Source organism: Podarcis bocagei (genome assembly GCF_964188305.1).
Source record: "Podarcis bocagei genome assembly, chromosome: 1".
Lineage (NCBI taxonomy): Eukaryota > Metazoa > Chordata > Lepidosauria > Squamata > Lacertidae > Podarcis > Podarcis bocagei.
In genome coordinates, this window is record NC_138125.1 from 121,004,260 (window position 1) to 121,024,788 (window position 20,529).

At 43.1% G+C, this 20,529-nt stretch overlaps 1 protein-coding gene across 2 annotated transcripts in view; it reads right to left on the reverse strand.

Annotated features, from left to right (window-relative positions):
• Positions 1-1,410: 1,410 nt before the first annotated feature.
• The window catches only part of ITGA6 (integrin subunit alpha 6), a 66,342-nt gene continuing 47,223 nt past the window's right edge, over positions 1,411-20,529 (reverse strand). The window contains exons 16-26 of one of the 2 annotated variants that reach the window (XM_081204900.1): positions 20,253-20,336; positions 18,074-18,153; positions 17,824-17,901; positions 17,631-17,733; positions 16,684-16,857; positions 16,078-16,176; positions 13,764-13,874; positions 13,442-13,537; positions 12,028-12,153; positions 10,118-10,247; positions 5,166-5,404 (exon numbers count right to left, since the gene is read on the reverse strand). In XM_081204900.1, coding sequence (XP_081061026.1) covers positions 10,140-10,247; positions 12,028-12,153; positions 13,442-13,537; positions 13,764-13,874; positions 16,078-16,176; positions 16,684-16,857; positions 17,631-17,733; positions 17,824-17,901; positions 18,074-18,153; positions 20,253-20,336 — 1,059 coding nt within the window. In that variant the 3' untranslated portion in view covers positions 5,166-5,404; positions 10,118-10,139. Of the gene's footprint in view, positions 5,405-10,117; positions 10,248-12,027; positions 12,154-13,441; positions 13,538-13,763; positions 13,875-16,077; positions 16,177-16,683; positions 16,858-17,630; positions 17,734-17,823; positions 17,902-18,073; positions 18,154-20,252; positions 20,337-20,529 lie in introns of both variants that reach the window. The other variant, XM_081204899.1, reaches the window with a different exon arrangement.

Consider the following 20,529-nt stretch of genomic DNA (forward strand, 5'->3'; position numbering starts at 1 on the left):
GGGTTTGTTTTTTTTAATCCCAAGGTGTTCTTCAGAGCTCCATGACTTGCCTGCGCTTTTAAATTTGTGTCAATTCTGACATGACCATCAAATACCAGGCTCCCCCCTCCCCTGACAATTTCCAAAAAAAATCAAGTATTTTTTGCAAAGCTTTGTTCCTGCCCTCCCACCCCTTATTGTCCTTATTTGCTGCATTCCTGAAAATATTTAAAAATCAAGCTTGTTGATTCTGGTAAAGTAAAGGTAAAGGGACCCCTGAACATTGGGTCCAGTTGTGACCGACTCTGGGGTTGCGGCGCTCATCTCGCTTTACTGGCCGAGGGAGCTGGCGTACAGCTTCTGGGTCATGTGGCCAGCATGACTAAGCCGCTTCTGGTGAACCAGAGCAGCGCACGGAAATGCCGTTTACCTTCCTGCCGGAGTGGTACCTATTTATCTACTCAGTGGCGTAGCGTGGGGGGTGCAGGGGGGCCGGCCGCAACATCTGGGGGTTAGGGTTAGGGGGCGCAAATCCACGGGTTAGGGGGCGCAAATTACTTGCCTTGCCCCGGGTGCTGACAACCCACGCTACGCCACTGTATCTACTTGCACTTTGACGTGCTTTCAAACTGCTAGGTAGGCAGAAGCAGGGACCGAGCAACGGGAGCTCACCCCGTCGCGGGGATTCATACCGCCGACCTTCTGATCGGCAAGTCCTAGGCTCTGTGGTTTAACCCACAGCGCCACCCGCGTCCCTCTGGTAAAGTAGTCACAAATAATTCCCTGAATTATTCGTTCTATCTTTTCCCAAAGCGTTTGATTTCACACAATTTTTTGGCAATGTTCATCCATTGCATTATTTAGGCTGAGGCTAAATTGGCTAGGACTTCCTTCCAATGAGAAAATGGGCAATAACCTTTACCATACCTCCCTCCCCTCCCCCAAGTTGTGAAATTTAGCATCTTTCAGAATCCCAAACAAAGTGGCCCTATGTAATCTACCCAGGCTCTCAGAACTGGTCCCATGCAGTGTTCGTTCAAAAGCTTCCCTCATAAAAATGCCTCTCTGCTGTATTAAAAGCCTTTTCTGCATCAACAGCCTACTGTCGATCAGCCAAAGAAACAACACTGGAGGAATTACCTTTAGATTGTTTTAGTGGTGGAATCGGTTTAAATCAGAGTCTGAAACTAATAGGTTTTCTTGATTTGCCTCTACAATCATAAATACCCTGGTTAGAGAACAGCATAGCTTTTGCTATGCCAAGCATTTTATAATTTGAATCTCAAGTTTGTTTGTTTTTAATTTAGCTGTTTTGATTTTGTGTTTTCTGCTGTATACTGTATGGAGTGGCCCTAACCAGACTTAATATGGGTTACATGTTTGCAGAAATAAAAAATGTATAAGTTGTACACAACACACCATCACAGAAAGAGCTTTTCATACAAAATTTATTTCACACTTTTTATACAAATATCCACAGGTGATTTTTAGCCGTGATTTAACATTTGATGTTAGCGACAGTCAATGTATAAAATGAATATATATACCAGTGACGTGACTTGAGATGACACTTTATATTATAAAGACCAGCCCTAATTTAGCACTGCCTATGGATTTGCAACCCCCTTTTTTTGACAAGGCACCAGAATTACAATTGTATGTTTTTTTTAATGAGAAGATGCAGTAGTGTTTTAAAGTTCTGCCTTTTCAAGTTTCAAAGCCCATAGCTGTGGGATCCTGAACGATAATGCTTTAAGAAGTGCTGCTATGAGGCTCTTGTAGGAGACTCTGTTTAGCTGAGGTGGGAGACAAAGCAGCAGTATTTGGTGGAATACGTTGCGAGGCACCAGAGTTGGTAAATATTTGGCAATAATAAGTTTAAATATTTAAATTTTTTAAAAGGCTTTTTGGAAAAAAATACTTTTTTATATAAACTGTGTGGTCAGAGTTTTATTTCTTTTTTTGGGTTTGTCCGAAGACTGATTCTACGAAGCCTTGAGTTGGAAAATAGATTCATTTTGCCCAACTCCCTGCAACGGTGCAGGAAGAAGAAGAGTTTGGATTTGATATCCTGCTTTATCACTACCCGAAGGAGTCTCAAAGCGGCGAACATTCTCCTTTTCCCTTCCTCCCCCACAACAAACACTCTGTGAGGTGAGTGGGGCTGAGAGACTTCAGAGAAGTGTGACTGGCCCAAGGTCACCCAGCAGCTGCATGTGGAGGAGTGGGGAAGCGAACCCGGTTCACCAAATTACGAGTCTACTGCTCTTAACCACTACACCACACTGGAATCTTTTGCCCAACATGGTCTCGAACCCACGACTCTAGAGATTAAGGGTTTCATGCTCTACTGACTGAGTGATCCCAGATCAAGGTGGAATGAAAGAAGTTGAACTTGACAGCCTTGGAAAGGACAATAATCACCAGCAGCTAGCGCTTTATTTTTATTTTATTTTTTTGTAGTGTAACTGTAAGGCATATAGAGTCTGGTTCCTGATGATAGATATTTAAAGGTTTGCATAGTTTTCACCCAATCTCAAACTATCTGCACATACTAAAGCTTCTGTTGATATTTCATATATAGTAAATGTTACAGCACATTTATGATCCTTGCTTAATCAGTACCAATGAGGGCTTTTGTAATATATAGAGATGTAGCTTAAAAAAAACAACAGCAAATACCTTGGTTACAATCACAAGTATCAAACTGTATGGAACTATTCTTAAAATCAAAATTTAGGTATTTAGGACATTTAGTCAGTAGTCTTAAATTGGACCGGTGAAGATCCATAGTTAAATTTATTCGTAGCTTATCCTTTGTTTCAAGTGCGATAACATTTGCAGTAGTTGATCTTGTTGCAAATACAGAAATACAGAGCTAGAAAACCTTCCCCCTCGTCCCCCCACCCACCCATGGAACACTTGCCACATAAGTTAGTCATATAAAACTTCTATAGATAAAACATCTGCAGGTATGCATTAGTGCACAAATTATTCAGAAGATACAATACTTCCTCTATTACACAATCAGAAATATGTATAAAGAAGGATTTTACAAGAATGTTTTAGTCGTTGGTATCCAAAGGTTTAAGAATTGGCACATCTGGTGGAAAGTGTTCGGTCTTAAACCCTGAACTCTTACACACTATTGCTCACTATATTTAAAGTTCATTAAAAAAAGAATCTTTGGCTTAACAGTTAGTCAAAGACAAAGATTTATGGTAAAAATAAATACATAGGAATGACTTACAGTATATACAAAAAGTACAACCAATATTCAAGCTTTGAAAAACAAACCTGTGTATATTTGGTGTGAGCAACAGGGGCACACAAACTGATCTTTAAAAAGCATGATTGAAAGATGGCCTATTGCACATTTTAAGATAATGCTGGCTACCATGGCTGCGCACAAGAGTTAGGACAAGGAATTAGCAGATTTAGGGTGCAATCGTATAGATGCTTATTTAGGAGTAAGACCCATGGAACTCAACAGGACCTGCTCCTGAGTAGACGTGTATACGATTGCACTGTTGGAGATTTCAAAATCACCTGACGTACACATGTCAATGCCGCTATGCATGTTGGTGGGTGGTGATTTTTCGGGTGGCAGGGCAGTAATTTTAAAACTCCACTCCCTTTGCCACAGTAGGATCAGTACAGTAGTTAAAGGAAGGAGTGCCTTTAAATTAGGGCTACCATATGTCCGGGTTTTCCGTGGACACATGCGGGAATTGGGTTGCAAAATGGAGTCAGGGTGGATTTTTCCTTAAGTGGCAAAATGAATCGGGAAAACCTGGACATATGGCAAGGAGGGTTTGTGGTTTTTTTTTGAAAAAAGAAACGCTTAAAAAAAAACCAGCTTTGGGTAATGTGTCAACCCTATTTAAACACATGCAAAGCACCATGCTCTCACTACTGAGAAACATCCCCTATTCTCCATATATTCACAGACAGGAGGAATGGCTTTTGCATGAATATGACTTCCAGACAAAGCTAATCTTCACCTCTCCTTTAGAAATTTAGCTACACCAATTTGCATCGGTTCTTGAATGCCTACTTCTTCTTATTTTACAAGAACACACACACATGTATTGGCAGAAACAAAAAACAAATAAACCCAACAACCAACCAAATGTATGAAAGCTTGACAAAATGTTGGGAAGCGTTTGCTTCTGTTGCAAAACAAAAAACAAAAAAGCCTTTGAAAATCCAAGCCATACATTCCCCCCAAAATGAAAGAACCCGTTACTTCACTTACATGGGCAAAATGAAAGGTTTGATTTTAGCAGACTCCCATCAAAGTTTACAACCTATTTTCAGTGCCATGGCTTAATCCTAGAAATGGGAAGGAATAAACTTGCGACCATTTGTAGAGTGCCTCTCGCAAGTGAATACTTACAACCAGATTCCATATGCATGAGAGTAAGGGAGAGTATCTTCCAGGTTTTTGGGGGGGCTGGGATGCCCCTAAAAACCAGGAAATATAAAGCATGTTCCAAAGTTAATGCTTGGCTTGCTACCACTGGGAAGTTGCAGCCACAAATGGGAGAGGTAGGCAATGCCACTCTGTCACACTCAAGTCTCATACCGTATATGTGTCTGTGTAGTGTTGTGTGGCTGGACTCTCCTCACACAAAAAGTGACGTTGCGTTCCATGCAAGGCGATATCCCCTTCCACCGAGACACAGATTTAAATAACAAAAGACCAATGAACTGAAATGTTAAAGAGCACCCATGTTTAGGGAAATGATCATAGTATCTTTCATAGGTTAGCTGCTCAGGTATGCAAGAAAACAGGGCAAGAAGGTTAGCCAGGTTGAGACAGGACCGAACATGCAGTTCAAACTAATGCACACTCCAAATTCTTGCAGGAGAGTTCTAATAAGCCACATATCTCAGGTTACTTCATCTCTATTTAGCTCCTGGACAATCGCCTCTCCCACACAATTGGCTCAACCATTTCGGACAGAGACAGAGCAGCCTGAGATTATTTTCCCTCTACAGACTCTCTCCCCTCTTCCTTTCCTGCCTGATAATTTCGATTAAAACTGAAATAGCTTTTGGACATTTTAGATAAGGCATGTAGATTGGTTTAAGCCATCTTAAAAGTTAGGTCTGTAAAACAAAAAAATGCTTTCGTATAGAAGTAACAATATTTTGTTTAAGGCAGCTGTTTCTCTACATAGGACTTCCAACCTTCCATCATGTGAGTCAAATACACTTCTTTTTTTTTTTTAATGAGCCTTCAGTTCAGGGGTGATCCCTAGGAATAACTTTCGTTTTCATCCCATTTCGTGATCCACTGTTTTTTTGCATAATTCTCTTTAGTTTTTCCTTCTTTGATCTGCCTCTCCTCTTTCCGAATTCTTACAGCGTGGTAGCGTGGGACGCTGTCATCGTACCTGGAACGCTGGAAGAACCCACACTGTAGGGGAAGGAAATCCAAGATAGGAGTTAAATGTGCAGTTACGTCTTTGCGCCGGCAGAACAGACAAGCCTTCCTTTAAAGAGAACAGGCAAAATGCAGCACCCCAAATATAGCAGCAGCAGCAGGAGTCGGCAAAGAGCGCAATCCAAGCAGGGAGATAGAAATCACTTCCATTAATCTCAAATCTACCTTATAAAAATAATACTTTTTTTAAGAAAAGAAAAAAGTTGAGCCAACATAGTTATACTCTGTATGTTGTCAAGATAAAAGGTAAGTTTGTGGCTTCTGGATTAATAATCCTATATTAGTAAACTATGAAAACAGTTCCCTGTAGAGCCAAGGTCTCACAAATATGGTCTCTGGTGGTGGTGAGGAATTTCTTAAGTGACAAACAGAGCCAAATATTGATTTCAAGTTCTGCATATCAGAACTTGGGGGTGAGGCGGGCAGAATGGGGAATGCCACCTCACTTTGTGCCAGTTTGGATAGAAAGGCAGAAACCTAACTCTTCCCCCCCTCCAAAAAAACAAAAACCCAACTCTCTAGCACAGGCAAACTCGGCCCTCCAGATGTTTTGGGACTACACCTCCCATCATCCTTGACCACTGGTCCTGTTAGCTAGGGATGATGGGAGTTGTAGTCCCAAAACATCTGGAGGGCTGAGTTTGCCTATGCCTGCTCTAGCACAAACTGAGAATTCACAAGGGATGAAGTAAGGGGATGAAGACCAGGTCGAAAGGCATCCAGCAGTGAAAATGTCTCTTGTGCAAGGCTCCCCACTTTTCTAAAGAACTTTGGGAGGGAGGGAGGGAAGCGATTGGCCTTCTCACTTCACAGAAGGCTGGGGGCAACCAGAAGTGGAAAGCACCCCCCTCACCACTTGACTGCCTCAAAACCACATCCTACTCTGTGGAAGAGTGAGGCTGTTCAGTCTTGCTACTTCCCAGTGTCTTCCCTCCTAGCTTGGTATGAATGCTGACTCTCGCCTCCAGCTGCCCGATTTTTACTTGCAGTCGTCAGATACGACAGTAGGGCATGCGTTGATAATACACAAGAGACAAATAATTAATAATACACAAGAGAGAAATGCCCTGTAGGCACTGTTCTCCATCCCTGTGGGGGGTAACCTTGCTTATTCTACCGTTTCCTCGCAAGTAAGACATCGCCCGGAAATACGACCAACTTCCAGTTTTGCCTCTCGCTGTAATATAAGGCCACCCCGGAATATAAGGCCCCCGAAGCTACCATAAGGCGTTGTACTGTATACAGTGGTACCTCGGGTTACATACGCTTCAGGTTACATACGCTTCAGGTTACAGACTCCGCTAACCCAGAAATAGTACCTTGGGTTAAGAACTTTGCTTCAGGATGAGAACAGAAATCGTGCTCCAGCAGTGCGGCAGCAGCGGGAGGCCCTATTAGCTAAAGTGGTGCTTCAGGTTAAGAACAGTTTCAGGTTAAGAATGGACCTCTGGAACGAATTAAGTTCTTAACCCGAGGTACCACTGTACAGGTAATAAATTTCCTTTTTTTTTTTTTGGTTCAACGTGTACCGTATTCTTCTTCATGGAAAAATAAGACATCCCCTGAAAATAAGACCTAGCGCATCTTTGGGAGCAAAAATTAATATAAGACACGGTCTTATTTTCAGGGAAACAGGGTATGCACTCTGGAGGCCAGAAGCCTAACTCGTTTACTCCCATGGGCCTGCAAATCTCATCACCAGTTTCCCTGGGATCTCAATGTCCTTAAGATGTCCCTTTTTTCTAAGGACAGGCCCTTCTGGTTCCTCTCGCCTACGTATGAGGAATGCCTGCAAGAACTTTGGGACCTGTCGGTCTTGAGAGTGCATGCCACGCAGAAAGGGCCCTTTTCTCTAGTCTCTCAAGCTGAGCTTAGCTGGGGATCTCACTGTTCATCATGTTGAATGTTCTGCTTAATGGTGCTTCTGATTGGTTTCTGCAAATCTCACGAGATCTGAAGACCGCCAATGGATACAGGGAATTGGCACAAACATCCACAGGCATTAGCTTTCCTCCGATTTTTCACTCATGGTAACTGGGCACCAGATTACTGTATTATTTTATTGTTGTTAGCCGCTCTGAGCCCAGGTTCGGCTGGGGAGGGTGGGATATAAATAAATTATTATTATTATTATTATTATTATTATTATTATTATTATTATTTGGAGCTCATAGGCCTCTGGATCCACCCCTCACCTCAGTGCCTGAGTCTTGAGATTGTTTAACAGACTCAGAACCTAAGATAAATGCTTGTTTTGTCTGACAAATGACTCATTTCAGCTTCTTTTAGAGGTGATGCTTTTGCTCATTAAAGATCAAAGTGGTTGTCCCGGCAATCCAGCAAGCAGAATATAATATTTACTTAAATATGACTTCAGGTTTCGCAGCAGCACACGGCATCATGCAGAAGGCAAGCTTCAGAGCAGAAATGCATATTTAAGGATAGAAAACAGAAGTTCAAAATTTACCATAAACTTCCCACAGAAATTGACAAATTGAGAACAGCCCTTTACGAGAAAAAGCAGTACCAGCAATAAAGGCTTTCGGCATGTGTTAGTGGTTAATAGAGCTATTGAACTTCTGAGCGCAGGAGCAAAACATATGTAGAATCCTACAATCTATATATGGTATGGCTCATGCTATATTGAAGCCTATGTCAAATCTCACATTGATTTAATTGTTGTGGACCGCAATCACAGCCCACAGTCCAGATGCACGCGCACGCGCGCGCACACACACACACGGCAATCGTATACATGTCTACTCAGATTAAAGTCCCACTCAGTTCAGCAGAGCATTCTCCTAGGTAAATGGGTACAGGATTGCAGCTTTAACTATGTGATGGATTGGGGAAGTAAAACCTTAAAATGCTAATGCCATAGTGACGATTGTTTTTAATGTTGAAAGAACCCACAGGCAGGTTTAAATGAACCACCTCTAATAGTTTCATTAACTACCTACATGAAAACGTGCACCACAGTCGGTGCAAGAAAACCATTTTTCCCCACACACAAGCTTAGAGCTTCTTGCTTCACATTTCAGTGGGAAACCTAAAGTTGGGACGGGTGCTCATTTCTATTCAGGTCTCTCTTGCTTTCTCTTTCATGCTATCAACTCACATTCGAACAAAACAGCACAGGAGGTTCCAAGGCTGTTGTCCAAGCCTCACATCTGAAAATGCTCCTATATCTAGGTGAGCGAGATGGAGTTACCTAGCTCCTTGTTGCTTGCCAATGAATGGCAGCTTGGCTCCACAATTTCCCTTCCCGCAGCAGTTTACCTCTAAGGCAGCTACAGAATCCCAACACCTTGCAGAGGATTCTCAGACATGTCCTAGGATCCACACGCATTAACATGGGGCAGGATGTCAAATCCTCATAGGTCCATGTGAATCCAGAGTTCAATCTAGGGCACATCCAATCCTCTATTGCATATTGCAGAGAAAGATCCATTGCGGTTGGGCAAGGTGGCCTTCGGGAAAGCTTGCCACTGGGCCAAACTATATAGGACATTCAACTTTTGCATTTAGTTTAATGTGAAGGTATTAAAAATTATATATAGCATCAGCCATAGGGCTAGGACTGATCATTATTGCGATTGCAGCATGTGGGGAGGGGTAATTTAACTAATTCCTCCTTTGCTGTGGAAAATCCCTCTTCTGGAGCTCACATTTGCTTTGGCCAGGGTGGGTGCAGGAATCACAGCGAGGGATTTCCTCCCAAGGTGAACAACTACTTCAGAGAACGGAGGGTTCCTGACAATTATCATCCCCTCTCCATTAGGGGAAATAGGAAGCCCCGAACATATATATTTTTAGGTGTCCTTTTTATGTTGAGATTCGTAGAGACACCATTGATCCTTTGCTGAAGAGGCTCACCGATCTAGGCAAAGATCACAAGACGACCTGGCTGGTAGCCAGATTCTGCGCCCAGATTTGTAGGCACAGATCATCTTCTAGAATAAAATAGCTTACTAGGGAAATGCTGAAGTCGCCCTTTGGGGTGCCTCAGGGTCAATTTTCATGGTAGCCCAAATCTCAGTTGTACGGGTGTATGTATATATCTCAGTTTTAACTCATGAGCTATTGCTGCAATCTGCTCTGATTGAATATTTTATCTTTATGAACGCTGTTTTTACTGTGTTATGCGGCCTGGTCTTTGACCGTAATAAATTATCTATCTATCATCCCCTCTTCATTCCACATGATTCTATTTCCATTTTTTTTACAATCTGCATATTGATGCGTGCAGATGCATTTAATGTCATGTCTAGTTTGCTCCTGATAGAACCCATCTTCTCAGTGAAGAACGGAGCCCGGGGACTCCTTAGAACATTTCCTTTTTCCCCACAGCAGAATAACATAGCTCCATGGGCACAATCTGTCACCTGGATCATGTGCCTACATGTTGAGAAGCTGGGTTGCCATCCTTAGGCAGAAAGCCTTCAGAATTTCAAGGAAGAACGCACAAGTAAACAGCTGTTAAAAATAATTGACGAAAGGATTTGCGTCTTCGTGCATTGAGAGAGGGAGAGACGGTTATAAACGACATAAGCAAGCGCAAATTGATATTTTGAAAACGCAGCAATTAATGGAAACAGATGCAGCAAGCTTCCAGTCATTAGCCACCACAACCAAAAAGCATGTCCCGCAGCAGCTAACAAATTAAAAAAAAAACTGATCAATTACCAATTACAGAAGGTGATCAATACTATGCATCAGAAGTAAGCCTCTCTTTATCAGATGGCTGAGCATGGATTTCAGCCTTGTGATATTTGGCATCATAATGATCTTTCTTATCTCTCTTGAAGAAACCACACTATAAGGAAGCAAGGCATTTAGTCAATGTTACGGACTAATGTGAAAAGAAAAAAAGGAAAAAAAGGTGAACCAGATGTATGTGCATGGTAAAATATCCATCCAATTATGTCACAGTTCTACAATAACCTTTGAAGCTGACTTGCTTGCAGTAGGACTTTTCCATGGCTGGCTTTGTCACTTGCTGTTTTCACCCTTCAGTTATATACATTATACATTATCAGCAGGCTGGCAAACATTAATTTTAAAAAATACGGGGAACCAGATACAAATGCTCTGTGTATGAGGCTGGCACTGTTGAAATCACATAATATTTGTTTTCTCTAGCAGAAAACAAAACCTGATTCACTTTTCTGAGAAATCAAACGGGTGTTTTAAAGAGGGAGTGACTGTGAAGACCGCCCCTTTTTTTTGGCCTATGTATAAAAAGGTTTCTGATGGAATTTCTGTGTCCCACTTTTTGTGTGGGCAACTCAACACCTTGACCTCAACTAATCTGAACAGCACTGAGAGGAAGAACTGTGGGAGGTGTTCATGAACTTCCCACTTCCTGTAAGGTTTTTGGCACACGGCATCGTCCTGCACACTGAGGTAGTGGAAAGGGTGGCATATTGAGTCCTATGGGAATCCCCATACACCTGGGCAACACGCTTCACACGGAGAATGATTGGGTCCTTTAGGTAGTGAGCTGAAATCCTTATCAATTATCCTTTGATGCAAGGGGCAGCACATTCATGTATACATACACACACAGAGCGTGTTTAGATGTAGATATGTGAAAAACATCTCAAGATGGTGACCTGGTTCACAAATAATGCTAGGCTATTTTTACATATCTACAAAGGACAGGATTCTGAAGCGAACCGAGATCATGAAAGAGACTGGCCCAGTTCATACAGAAAAAAGCTAAACCAAATCATAGCTTGGCACGAATGAGGAAAATTTGTGGGTTTCTTGGGAAGAAGACTGTGGCTGCGTTGTTCTTCCTCCAGTTCTGTTTCTACTATGCTGCGGTGAAATAAGCCATGGCGTGGCTTGGTTGCATCCAAATCTAGACTCAAGATTTATCATGCTGCAGATAAACCATGAACAGTAGTCAAGGTTTATTCTATGGCTTGCTACTTGTGGTTTGGGGGAGATAAACCGCAGGTCTGAGTTAGATGTAACACTAAGCCAAACCATAGCTTATCTCACAGCAGCGCAGCAGAAGCAGTATTAGAGGAACACGGCAGTCATGATATTCTTTCCAGGAATCTGGACATTTGATTAGTCGTGCTAAGCTATGGTTTGGCTTAGCGTTACATGTGGTGTCCTTTATGATCTTGGTTAATTTCAGAATTCTGTCCTTTATTAAAAAAAATAGCCTCAGTGCCAACATTCAATCCTAATGAGATTGAGTCATGTCTATGCATATTGATTTTAAAATTAGGAATTGATTCCCCATTTAATAACAGTCTCAAAATTAATTTTCATGTTCTAAATACTATTTTGACATCTTATGAAGATAAATGCTAGCCTACAAAAAACAAAATGCACATGAGTTTAAAATTATCACCAGGTATTTTTCAGCACAAATAATTATAACATCAAAAATGGTTTTTTACCCCCTACTACTTGCTTGTTTAGGCAAGTTGTTTCACTTAACATCTCAGCCAAAGGAAAGACATTTCCCTATACTAAGTGGATGGTGGTATCTTTCCATCTGTAAAAAAAACAACAAAAAACAAGCCCCATGATGTGTGGAGCACATATTAAAATAGCATATTAGTAAAACAACTCACCTTCCATAGCAAGAATACCAACAGAGCAAGCATTAACAAGCCTGCAAGAATAGCTACTAAGATGATCCACCAAGGAACCCCTTTATACAGAGCTACCGTCTTTGCAGGGAAGACAGTCACTCGCACCTACAGATCGGGAAAATACATAAATGTCAGTGGAGAAGATAACTGGGCACAATGTGTTGAACTTTAAAAATCTGCATCCTTTTGAGCAATGGAATCATAGTGGACAGTGTTAAACCGTTTTTCAGATGGTTTATTACTAGCAACTAAAAGTAGGAACGTAGGAAGGCTATCTTATACCCAAGCAGGTCCATCAGGCTGCCTAGCTCAGTATCGTCTGCAATAGGGTTTCCCAAACTTGGGTCTCCAGCTGTTTTTGGACTACAGTTCCCAACATCCCTGACCACTGGATCCTGCTAGCTAGGGGTGATGAGAATTGTAGTCCGCACAACGGCTGGAGACCAGAGTTTGGGAAGCCGTGGTCTATAGCAAAGTGGAAAATCTTAGGTTCGGTGGGGTGGGGGCAAATGCAGCCCTGAAAAGCAGCTCTATCAAGAAATTTAAAGACTACTTGAATAAATATTGTAATATTAAAGATATGTAATCACTTGAAAGAAACAATTAGGCCTAGGATTAAAATGGAATTAAATTTATAAATAAGAAAATGTACAATAAGGAAAGCTATGTAATATGATTAAGACTGTGATATGGTCTTTCGAAACATTGATATTGGAAACTGCTACATATACTCAGAAATTCGGATGGAAGAGATTCGAGGAAGTCAAATACTATGTTTATGAAGATGGATGGTACTTAATTTTAATTAATTAAGTGGTAATATGTTGTATGTATCTTTTTTCTTTTTCTTTTCTTTTTTGTTTGTCTTTATTATTGTTAATCTTTTCTTTCTTTACTATGTTTATTTACTGAAAATAATAAATATTATTTGGGGGGGAAAGCAGCTCTATCTGGCTCTCCCCATCCACACCCCCTCGCTCCAGGCTACACCCTTCTCACTCTCCCTGCTGTGCAGCCTTCTCGGGTGTCTTTGCCAGGCTGGATTGTATCCTTGCACTACCAACAGTGCTTCCTGCTTGCCTGGGCTGAGTTGCACAGACTCACTGGACTGTAGAGTTAGAAGGGACCCAGATGGTCAGATGGTCCAAGGCGTGTGTGCAGAAATCAGCCCACTGTAAAAAGTTGAGATTTACAGTTGTGGCTCCATCCACTTTTGCCCTGGCCCCACCCACCATGGATATGTGGCCCCTGGGAAATCAGCCAGAAGAGGATTCCTTACTGATATATATTCCCTGTTGAACATGCTGTGTGCCTCGTGCCCGAAGGAAGAATCCCCCCCCCCGCCTACGAAAACGTACGGCCTCCATCATCAAAAGAAATGTCACAGACTCACATCGGTAGCTTCGTTTGCCAGCTTAATGTTATCTGCCGCAGCGATGCTGATGGTTGCTCTAAGAACAATGTCTAGGTAGCTCATTTTAGAGTATTCCTGGTAAAGCGGGGTAGGAAAGAAAGAAAGAAAGAAAGATTGTCATTAGGTCAAATAAAAAGAGGTGGTCCTAATAATAATATATTATTTGTACCCCGCCCATCTGCCTGGGTTTTCCCAGCCACTCTGGGCGGCTTCCAATGAAGATTAAAAATACATTAAAATGTCACACATTAAAAACTTCCCTGAACACGGAATCTATCTAAGAGAAGTTAACAGAGCATACCTCTAGAAAAGTGCTATTCCATAGTCTTGAACGCAACACAACAGATGCTTTGCTGTCCAGTCCCTGTAGTGGGCATCTTATGGTGACACAGTTTGCCTCCTTGTTACATTCCTGCATTAAATACGCAAAACTTTTTTTTAAGTGCATACTTTTAAGGTGAATACCCAATGTTTCTGCCAAATGTGCTGTTTTGCAGCCAAAAGGAACAATGAAAGCTTTTAGAACAGGAAATACAAATAGATCAGTTCTTATATACGTAATGTCCAAATAGAAGCTTTTGTGTTCCACGTACAGTGGTGCCTCGCAAGACGAAATTAATTCGTTCCGCAATTCTCTTCGTCTTGCGGTTTTTTCGTCTTGCGATGCACGGTTTCCCATAGGAATGCATTGAAAATCAATTAATGCGTTCCTAGGGAAACCGCCTTCAGACCAGGTCCGGGGACAGTCTGTCCCCAGACCTTTTCTGAAGGCTGGCGGGGGAAGAAGGAGTTCCCCGCAGGGCTCTCCAAGCTGCGGATAGCAGCCTGCTGCCCCGCACGAGGGGCGCTCTTTAGCAGCGCGCCCCTCGCGCGGGGCAGACATTCACAGCTTGGGGAGCCCTGCAGGACTTCCCCGCAGGGCTCTCCAAGCTGCGGATAGCAGCCTGCTGCCCCGCACGAGGGGCGCTCTTTAGCAGCGCGCCCCTCGCGCGGGGCAGACATTCACAGCTTGGGGAGCCCTGCAGGACTTCCCCGCAGGGCTCTCCAAGCTGCGGATAGCAGCCTGCTGCCCCGCACGAGGGGCGCTCTTTAGCAGCGCGCCCCTCACGCGGGGCAGACATTCACAGCTTGGGGAGCCCTGCAGGACTTCCCTGCAGGGATCTCCAAGCTGCGGATAGCAGCCTGCTGCCCCGCACGAGGGGCGCTCTTTAGCAGCGCGCCCCTCGCGCGGGGCAGACATTCACAGCTTGGGGAGCCCTGCAGGACTTCCCCGCAGGGCTCTCCAAGCTGCGGATAGCAGCCTGCTGCCCCGCACGAGGGGCGCTCTTTAGCAGCGCGCCCCTCGCGCGGGGCAGACATTCACAGCTTGGGGAGCCCTGCAGGACTTCCCCGCAGGGATCTCCAAGCTGCGGATAGTAGCCTGCTGCCCCGCACGAGGGGCGCTCTTTAGCAGCGCGCCCCTCACGCGGGGCAGACATTCACAGCTTGGGGAGCCCTGCAGGACTTCCCCGCAGGGATCTCCAAGCTGCGGATAGGCGCAGCAGGCTGCTATCCTTCCTCCCACCGCAAATCTTCAAAACAGGTCCGGGAACAGAGGAGAAGCGCTGCGCGCCTTCCCCTCTGTTCCCGGACCTGTCCTGAAGGCTTGCGGTGGGAGGAGGGCTTTCCTCCCCACCGCCAACATTCAGAATGCTGTTCTGAATGTTGGCGGTGGGGAGGAAAAACCCTCCTCCCACCGCTGCGCGCCTTCTCCTCTGTTCCCGGACCTCCCACCACAAGCCTTCAGGACAGGTCTGGGAACAGAGGAGAAGGTGCGCTGCGTTTCCCCGCTGTCCCAGGAGATTTCCCTATGGGCTTTCGTCTTGCGAAGCAAGCCCATAGGGAAATTCGTCTTGCGAAGCCTCTAAAAAATCGGAAAACCCTTTCGTCTTGCGGGTTTTTCGTTTAGCGAGGCATTCGTCTTGCGGGGTACCACTGTATGTCTTAGCGAATACAAGTGTCAAACGTAACAACTTTAAGGAGCAGTACTTGCAAAAGATTATCTTTTCTTTGTAATGTTCCACATCTGCCTTTGCAAAGTATGGTTCACATCTGATTCATTTGTACATACGTGGAACACAAAAGCTTCTATTTGGACATTACGTATATAAGAACTAATCTATTTGTATTTCCTGTTCTAAATGTTGGTCCTTATTGCTTCTACTCGGTTAGATAATGTGAAAAGAGTTATGTTTATATGATGTATAAAGAATTTATATAGTTAAACACAGCCAGTTACTTTGCGGATCATTTTATTAGGACGTAAACTGTCACAGACTAGTGCCCACTAATAAATTGGGCTCTAATCTGCAAACATTTATGTCCAGATAAAAGTGGTCATCTTTAAGGTGACAAGCGACTGTAATCCTTTAAATTTCAAAACAACAGTTATTTTTAAAATACGTGTTACATGTAACTCAATAAAATTATTCAACAGGAATTCAAAATCTTTATGCCTAATATCTCCCTGCATAAATACTTGATGACTAATTTGGAAAATAAAGGGACTAATTTGGAAAATAAAGGGAGAGAGAGGCATAGAAAGCAACTGGTAACAGGTTAAGGCAAATGCTTACCAAAGTCTTATATTTTCTTTCTGAAAACAAAGAAAAGCTTTTGCCACCCTCTGTCTGTTTCTCTGCGACTTGACGTTTCGTCCTTGAACTTCGAGACATCTATAAAAATGAACAGGGATATAAATGCAGTCGGGTCTTTTTTTAAAGAAGTGTGCTATAGAACAGGCACGTCCAAAAGGTAGATTCGTGATCTACCGGTAGATCATGGGACGTCTGTGGTAGATCACAGACTCCCCACAAAGAAGCTAAACAACTTTAGCTCCCCTAAAAAATGCTCAGCAACTATGACCTGAACCCCCCAAAATGGGGTAGATCACTGCTCATTTTTAACTCTGTAAGTAGATCGCAGTCTTTTGGGAGTTGGCCACCCCTGCTACAGAAGATTTAAAAGTTTAACACAACCGAGTAGCTGGAGCAGGATTTATGCAGGAGAACTAAATTCTGCAGGTTTGTCAAAAGTATATACAGCAGCAGCATCACCACCCAGTTTCCTATATGCACTTTTTCTCAGGCACTCTTGCAAAGACAACAACATACAGCCTTCTTCCAGTTGCCAAAGAGCTGCAATAAATCCCTGCAATGTTCGGACTGGCAACGCTTATTCACCTTAATTCCCAAAGGGTTTATTTCATTCCGAGGTTCGCACTGGACTTCTCCTAACTCTTTGGAGTTGATAGATACCAAATACAGCAGCCATTTGCCTCCCTTGATTTCTTTTGGCCACAGGATGTCCAAGGAAGCTGTGCCAAATGTTTTCAGCGGCTTGCCCAAGTTAATTATCTGTCAAGAATATTAAAAACAAAACAAACATGCATTTTCTCATGCAACAAGACATTATCGATATTGGTTGTGGTTTTTTTGCATACCACCCTTCATCTGCAAATCTCAGGGCAGTTCCCAACATAAGATTCAGGGCCGGATTTCCGTATAAGCAAAACAAGCTATAGCTTAGGGCCCCACTCTCTTGGAGACCCCCAAAAAGTTAAAGGGAAAAAATCTGGATGTACATTTCCAAAACGTAAGATAAAAAACAACTAAAATAAAACCTACATACAGCAACAGTGTTTTGTGTTGTGTGGGTTCCCATGATGTAAGTAATAGGCCCCGCCTGCTAGCCTGCTCCCTAAAATATCACTGGTTTGCTCATTTCTATATATAGGGTGCCTACATTCTGCATGGACTGGTTGCACGGCAACATGTCCAAATGGCTTTGGATACCTATTAGGTCCATAAATTACCATATATTCAACACACAAAAACAGCAACAATTTTTTGTTGACAAAGGACAGCTGGACATATAAAGGGCCCCATGACCTTCAGTAGCTTAGGGCCTCATCAAACCTAAATGCGGCCCTGATAACATTACAAAACAAAATACGTTGTAAAAGGAAGAACAACAACAAACCGATAACACACACACACATCTGCACATTTAAAAAGACATCAGATGTCAACAAGTCAAAGGCCTGGTTGAAAAGGAACGTTTTCGCTTTGCGCCTAAAGATGTATAATGAAGGTGCTAGAACTATTCCTTCATATATATATCAACTTACTCTGAATTCATATTCTATTAAGCTGCCAATGTCCTCCTCAGATTTCATAGCGCTTTCACCGATGACGTTGCCTCCAAAGTACACCTGGGCAGGCTTAGCCGCCCTGTTGTTAAAAGAAACATCACATTTTAATGGCCATCACAAAAGGATTGTCTCTAGCATTGATTTGTTATGCTAAATATAAGACACTTACCCTGTGAGTGACAAAAGCAGTTCAATAACTACTTTAGCACTAGCGGTAATTGGATCCAAATTAACTTGATTGCTTGTTCTGCAACAAAAAGGAAACAAAAGGACACTTGTTTTTTCTGCTTTGTTTTTAAAACCACTAACCATTTCCATGTCATAATTACGCCACATTCACAACCAAGTCACAACCATTTCAGAATATTTACAAGCATTTGAAAAAGCAACTAATACTTAAAAAAAATAAAAAATCTTACGTCTCCAATTTCAGATTAATGTCCAAGTCCTTGGTATCGACATTGACTTTACTTGTACTTAAAATCACGTAGAATGTAACCTGAGAAATGGGATAAATGCAAAGTGATTAATATATACTAGAGACATATCAATTTTTGCTTTATGTACTAGATAGGTAATTCTGATAGATGTTTCAAGGGGCTGGCAGTCATTGGCTAGATACTTGAATTGACTGAAATGTTCAGCAAGGTGTTTAGGCCACATATGTTTTTTCATTGTCCTATACTGAAATATTTTTGGCAGAAGGTAACTGAAACTATCAACAGAACTGTACGGAACAGCCTTACATTTATAGAGCAAAATACCCTCTTGAATGATATACCCAGCACATGGAACCTTATGAAAGGGCAATATGAATGGACTCTCCGTGCCCTTACCACAGCAAAAAGACTGATATTGATAATTGGAAAATTAAAAATGCGGCTCCTTTCTACGATTGGATTGAAGACTTACACAAACTCACAACAACTTGCATATGAACGCAGACTTGCCCTGGACAAATTCAATGATATTTGGAATCCATTCTTACAAATACTGTAATAGGTTAAGATCTGGTGAAGTACAAGAACAACCTTGTAAAGTATAGTTTGGGACGCGGGTGGCGCTGTGGGTTAAACCACAGAGCCTAGGACTTGCCGATCAGAAGGTTGGCGGTTCGAAACCCCACGATGGGGTGAGCTCCCGTTGCTCGGTCCCTGCTCCTGCCCACCTAGCAGTTCAAAAGCACGTCAAAGTGCAAGTAGATAAATAGGTACCGCTCTGGCGGGAAGGTAAACGGTGTTTCCGTGCGCTGCTCTGGTTCGGCAGAAGCGGCTTAGTCATGCTGGCCATATGACCCGGAAGCTGTATGCCAGCTCCCTCAGCCAATAAAGCGAGATGAGTGCCGCAACCCCAGAGTCGGCCACAACTGGACCTAATGGTCAGGGGTTCCTCGGCCAATAAATCTTGCTTTATTGGCCGAGGGAGCCGGTGTGCAGCTTCCGGGCCATGTGGCCAGCATGACTAAGCCGCTTCTGGCGAACCAGAGAAGCGCATGGAAACACCGTTTACCTTCCCACTGGAGCAGTACCTATTTATCTACTTGCACTTTGATGTGCTTTTGAACTGCTAGGTTGGCAGGAGCAGGGACCGAGCAACGGGAGCTCACCCCGTAGCGGGGATTTGAACCGCCAACCTTCTGATCGGCAAGTCCTAGGCTCTGTGGTTTAAGCCACAGCACCACCCACGTCCCATATGGTATAAATATAATGCCCTAAATTTGTGCTTCATTGTTTCCGATCTTTTCTTTGACATATCAACTGTAAGATGCTCCTTCACGTTACTTTTGATTGCTATTATAAGTTTCTGTCCTGACTAGATGGTTAATGAATACCATATTTTTCCGTGTATAAGACAATGCTTTTTGCTTTAACAAAAGATAGGCAAAAATTGGGTGTCGTCTTATATAGTGAATGCAGAGGGGGGGACGTGCGATTAATGGCAGCAGCAAGCAGGAGATTGGCAGCGGCGATTGGGCGGGTGACTGGTGGCTGCGGCAAGGCTTGCTGGCGATTGGCTGTGGCAAGTGGGCAGGCGATTGGCAGCTGCGGCAAGGTGTGCGATCGGTAGTGGCTGTGACAAGCAACCGGCAGTGGCAGGCAGGCGGGTGAGCAATTGGCGGACCCCATAAAGACCCCACCCCAAAAAGCTAAACAACTTAATTTCTTACATTTGGGTTAAAAAAAATAGGGGTCATCTTATACATGGGGAGGTTTTATACACAGAAAAATACAGTAGCTTTTTGGGGGGAGTGATTTTAGCTTGGAAGAAAAGGAGCACATTTCAGTTATCAGATGTTGAGTAAACACTGGTTTTAAAATACAGTGGAACTTCGGTTCTCCAATGTCTCCGTTGATGAACATTTTGGAACCAGAACACCAAAAACCCGGAAGTAAATGCTTCCATTTTCGAACACGCCTCGGAAGTCCAACGGCTTCTGCTGTGTATTTTTCAATTTTCTCAACTGAGTTTGCCAGCAGGCCTTTGTGCCTCGGTTTTCAAACACTTCGGAAGTCGAACAGTCTTCCAGAACGTATTACGTTTAAAAGCCAAGGTACCACTGTACACCAGACATTGGCTCTATAAGAAAAAACCACTTACGGAAGAATTTCTCTTGAAAGGATTTCCAAGTTCACAGTCTACTTGAGAGCCGTTTGGATTGGCCCCGCAGGTCAGTTGTTTCTCCTGAGTTAAAAGAGATCGATATTTCAATGCAAAGAGTTAAATGAAATAATGAAAAGGTTCTTTGAACGTCCGCATCACCTGGGACTCAGCTACATTAGCAAAGAAAAAGCGTTTTACGTGCGTTATAACACAGCGACACGAGATGACATTGTGGAGTCCAGTGTTTCACCAACGCGATTTCCCGTGATAAAGT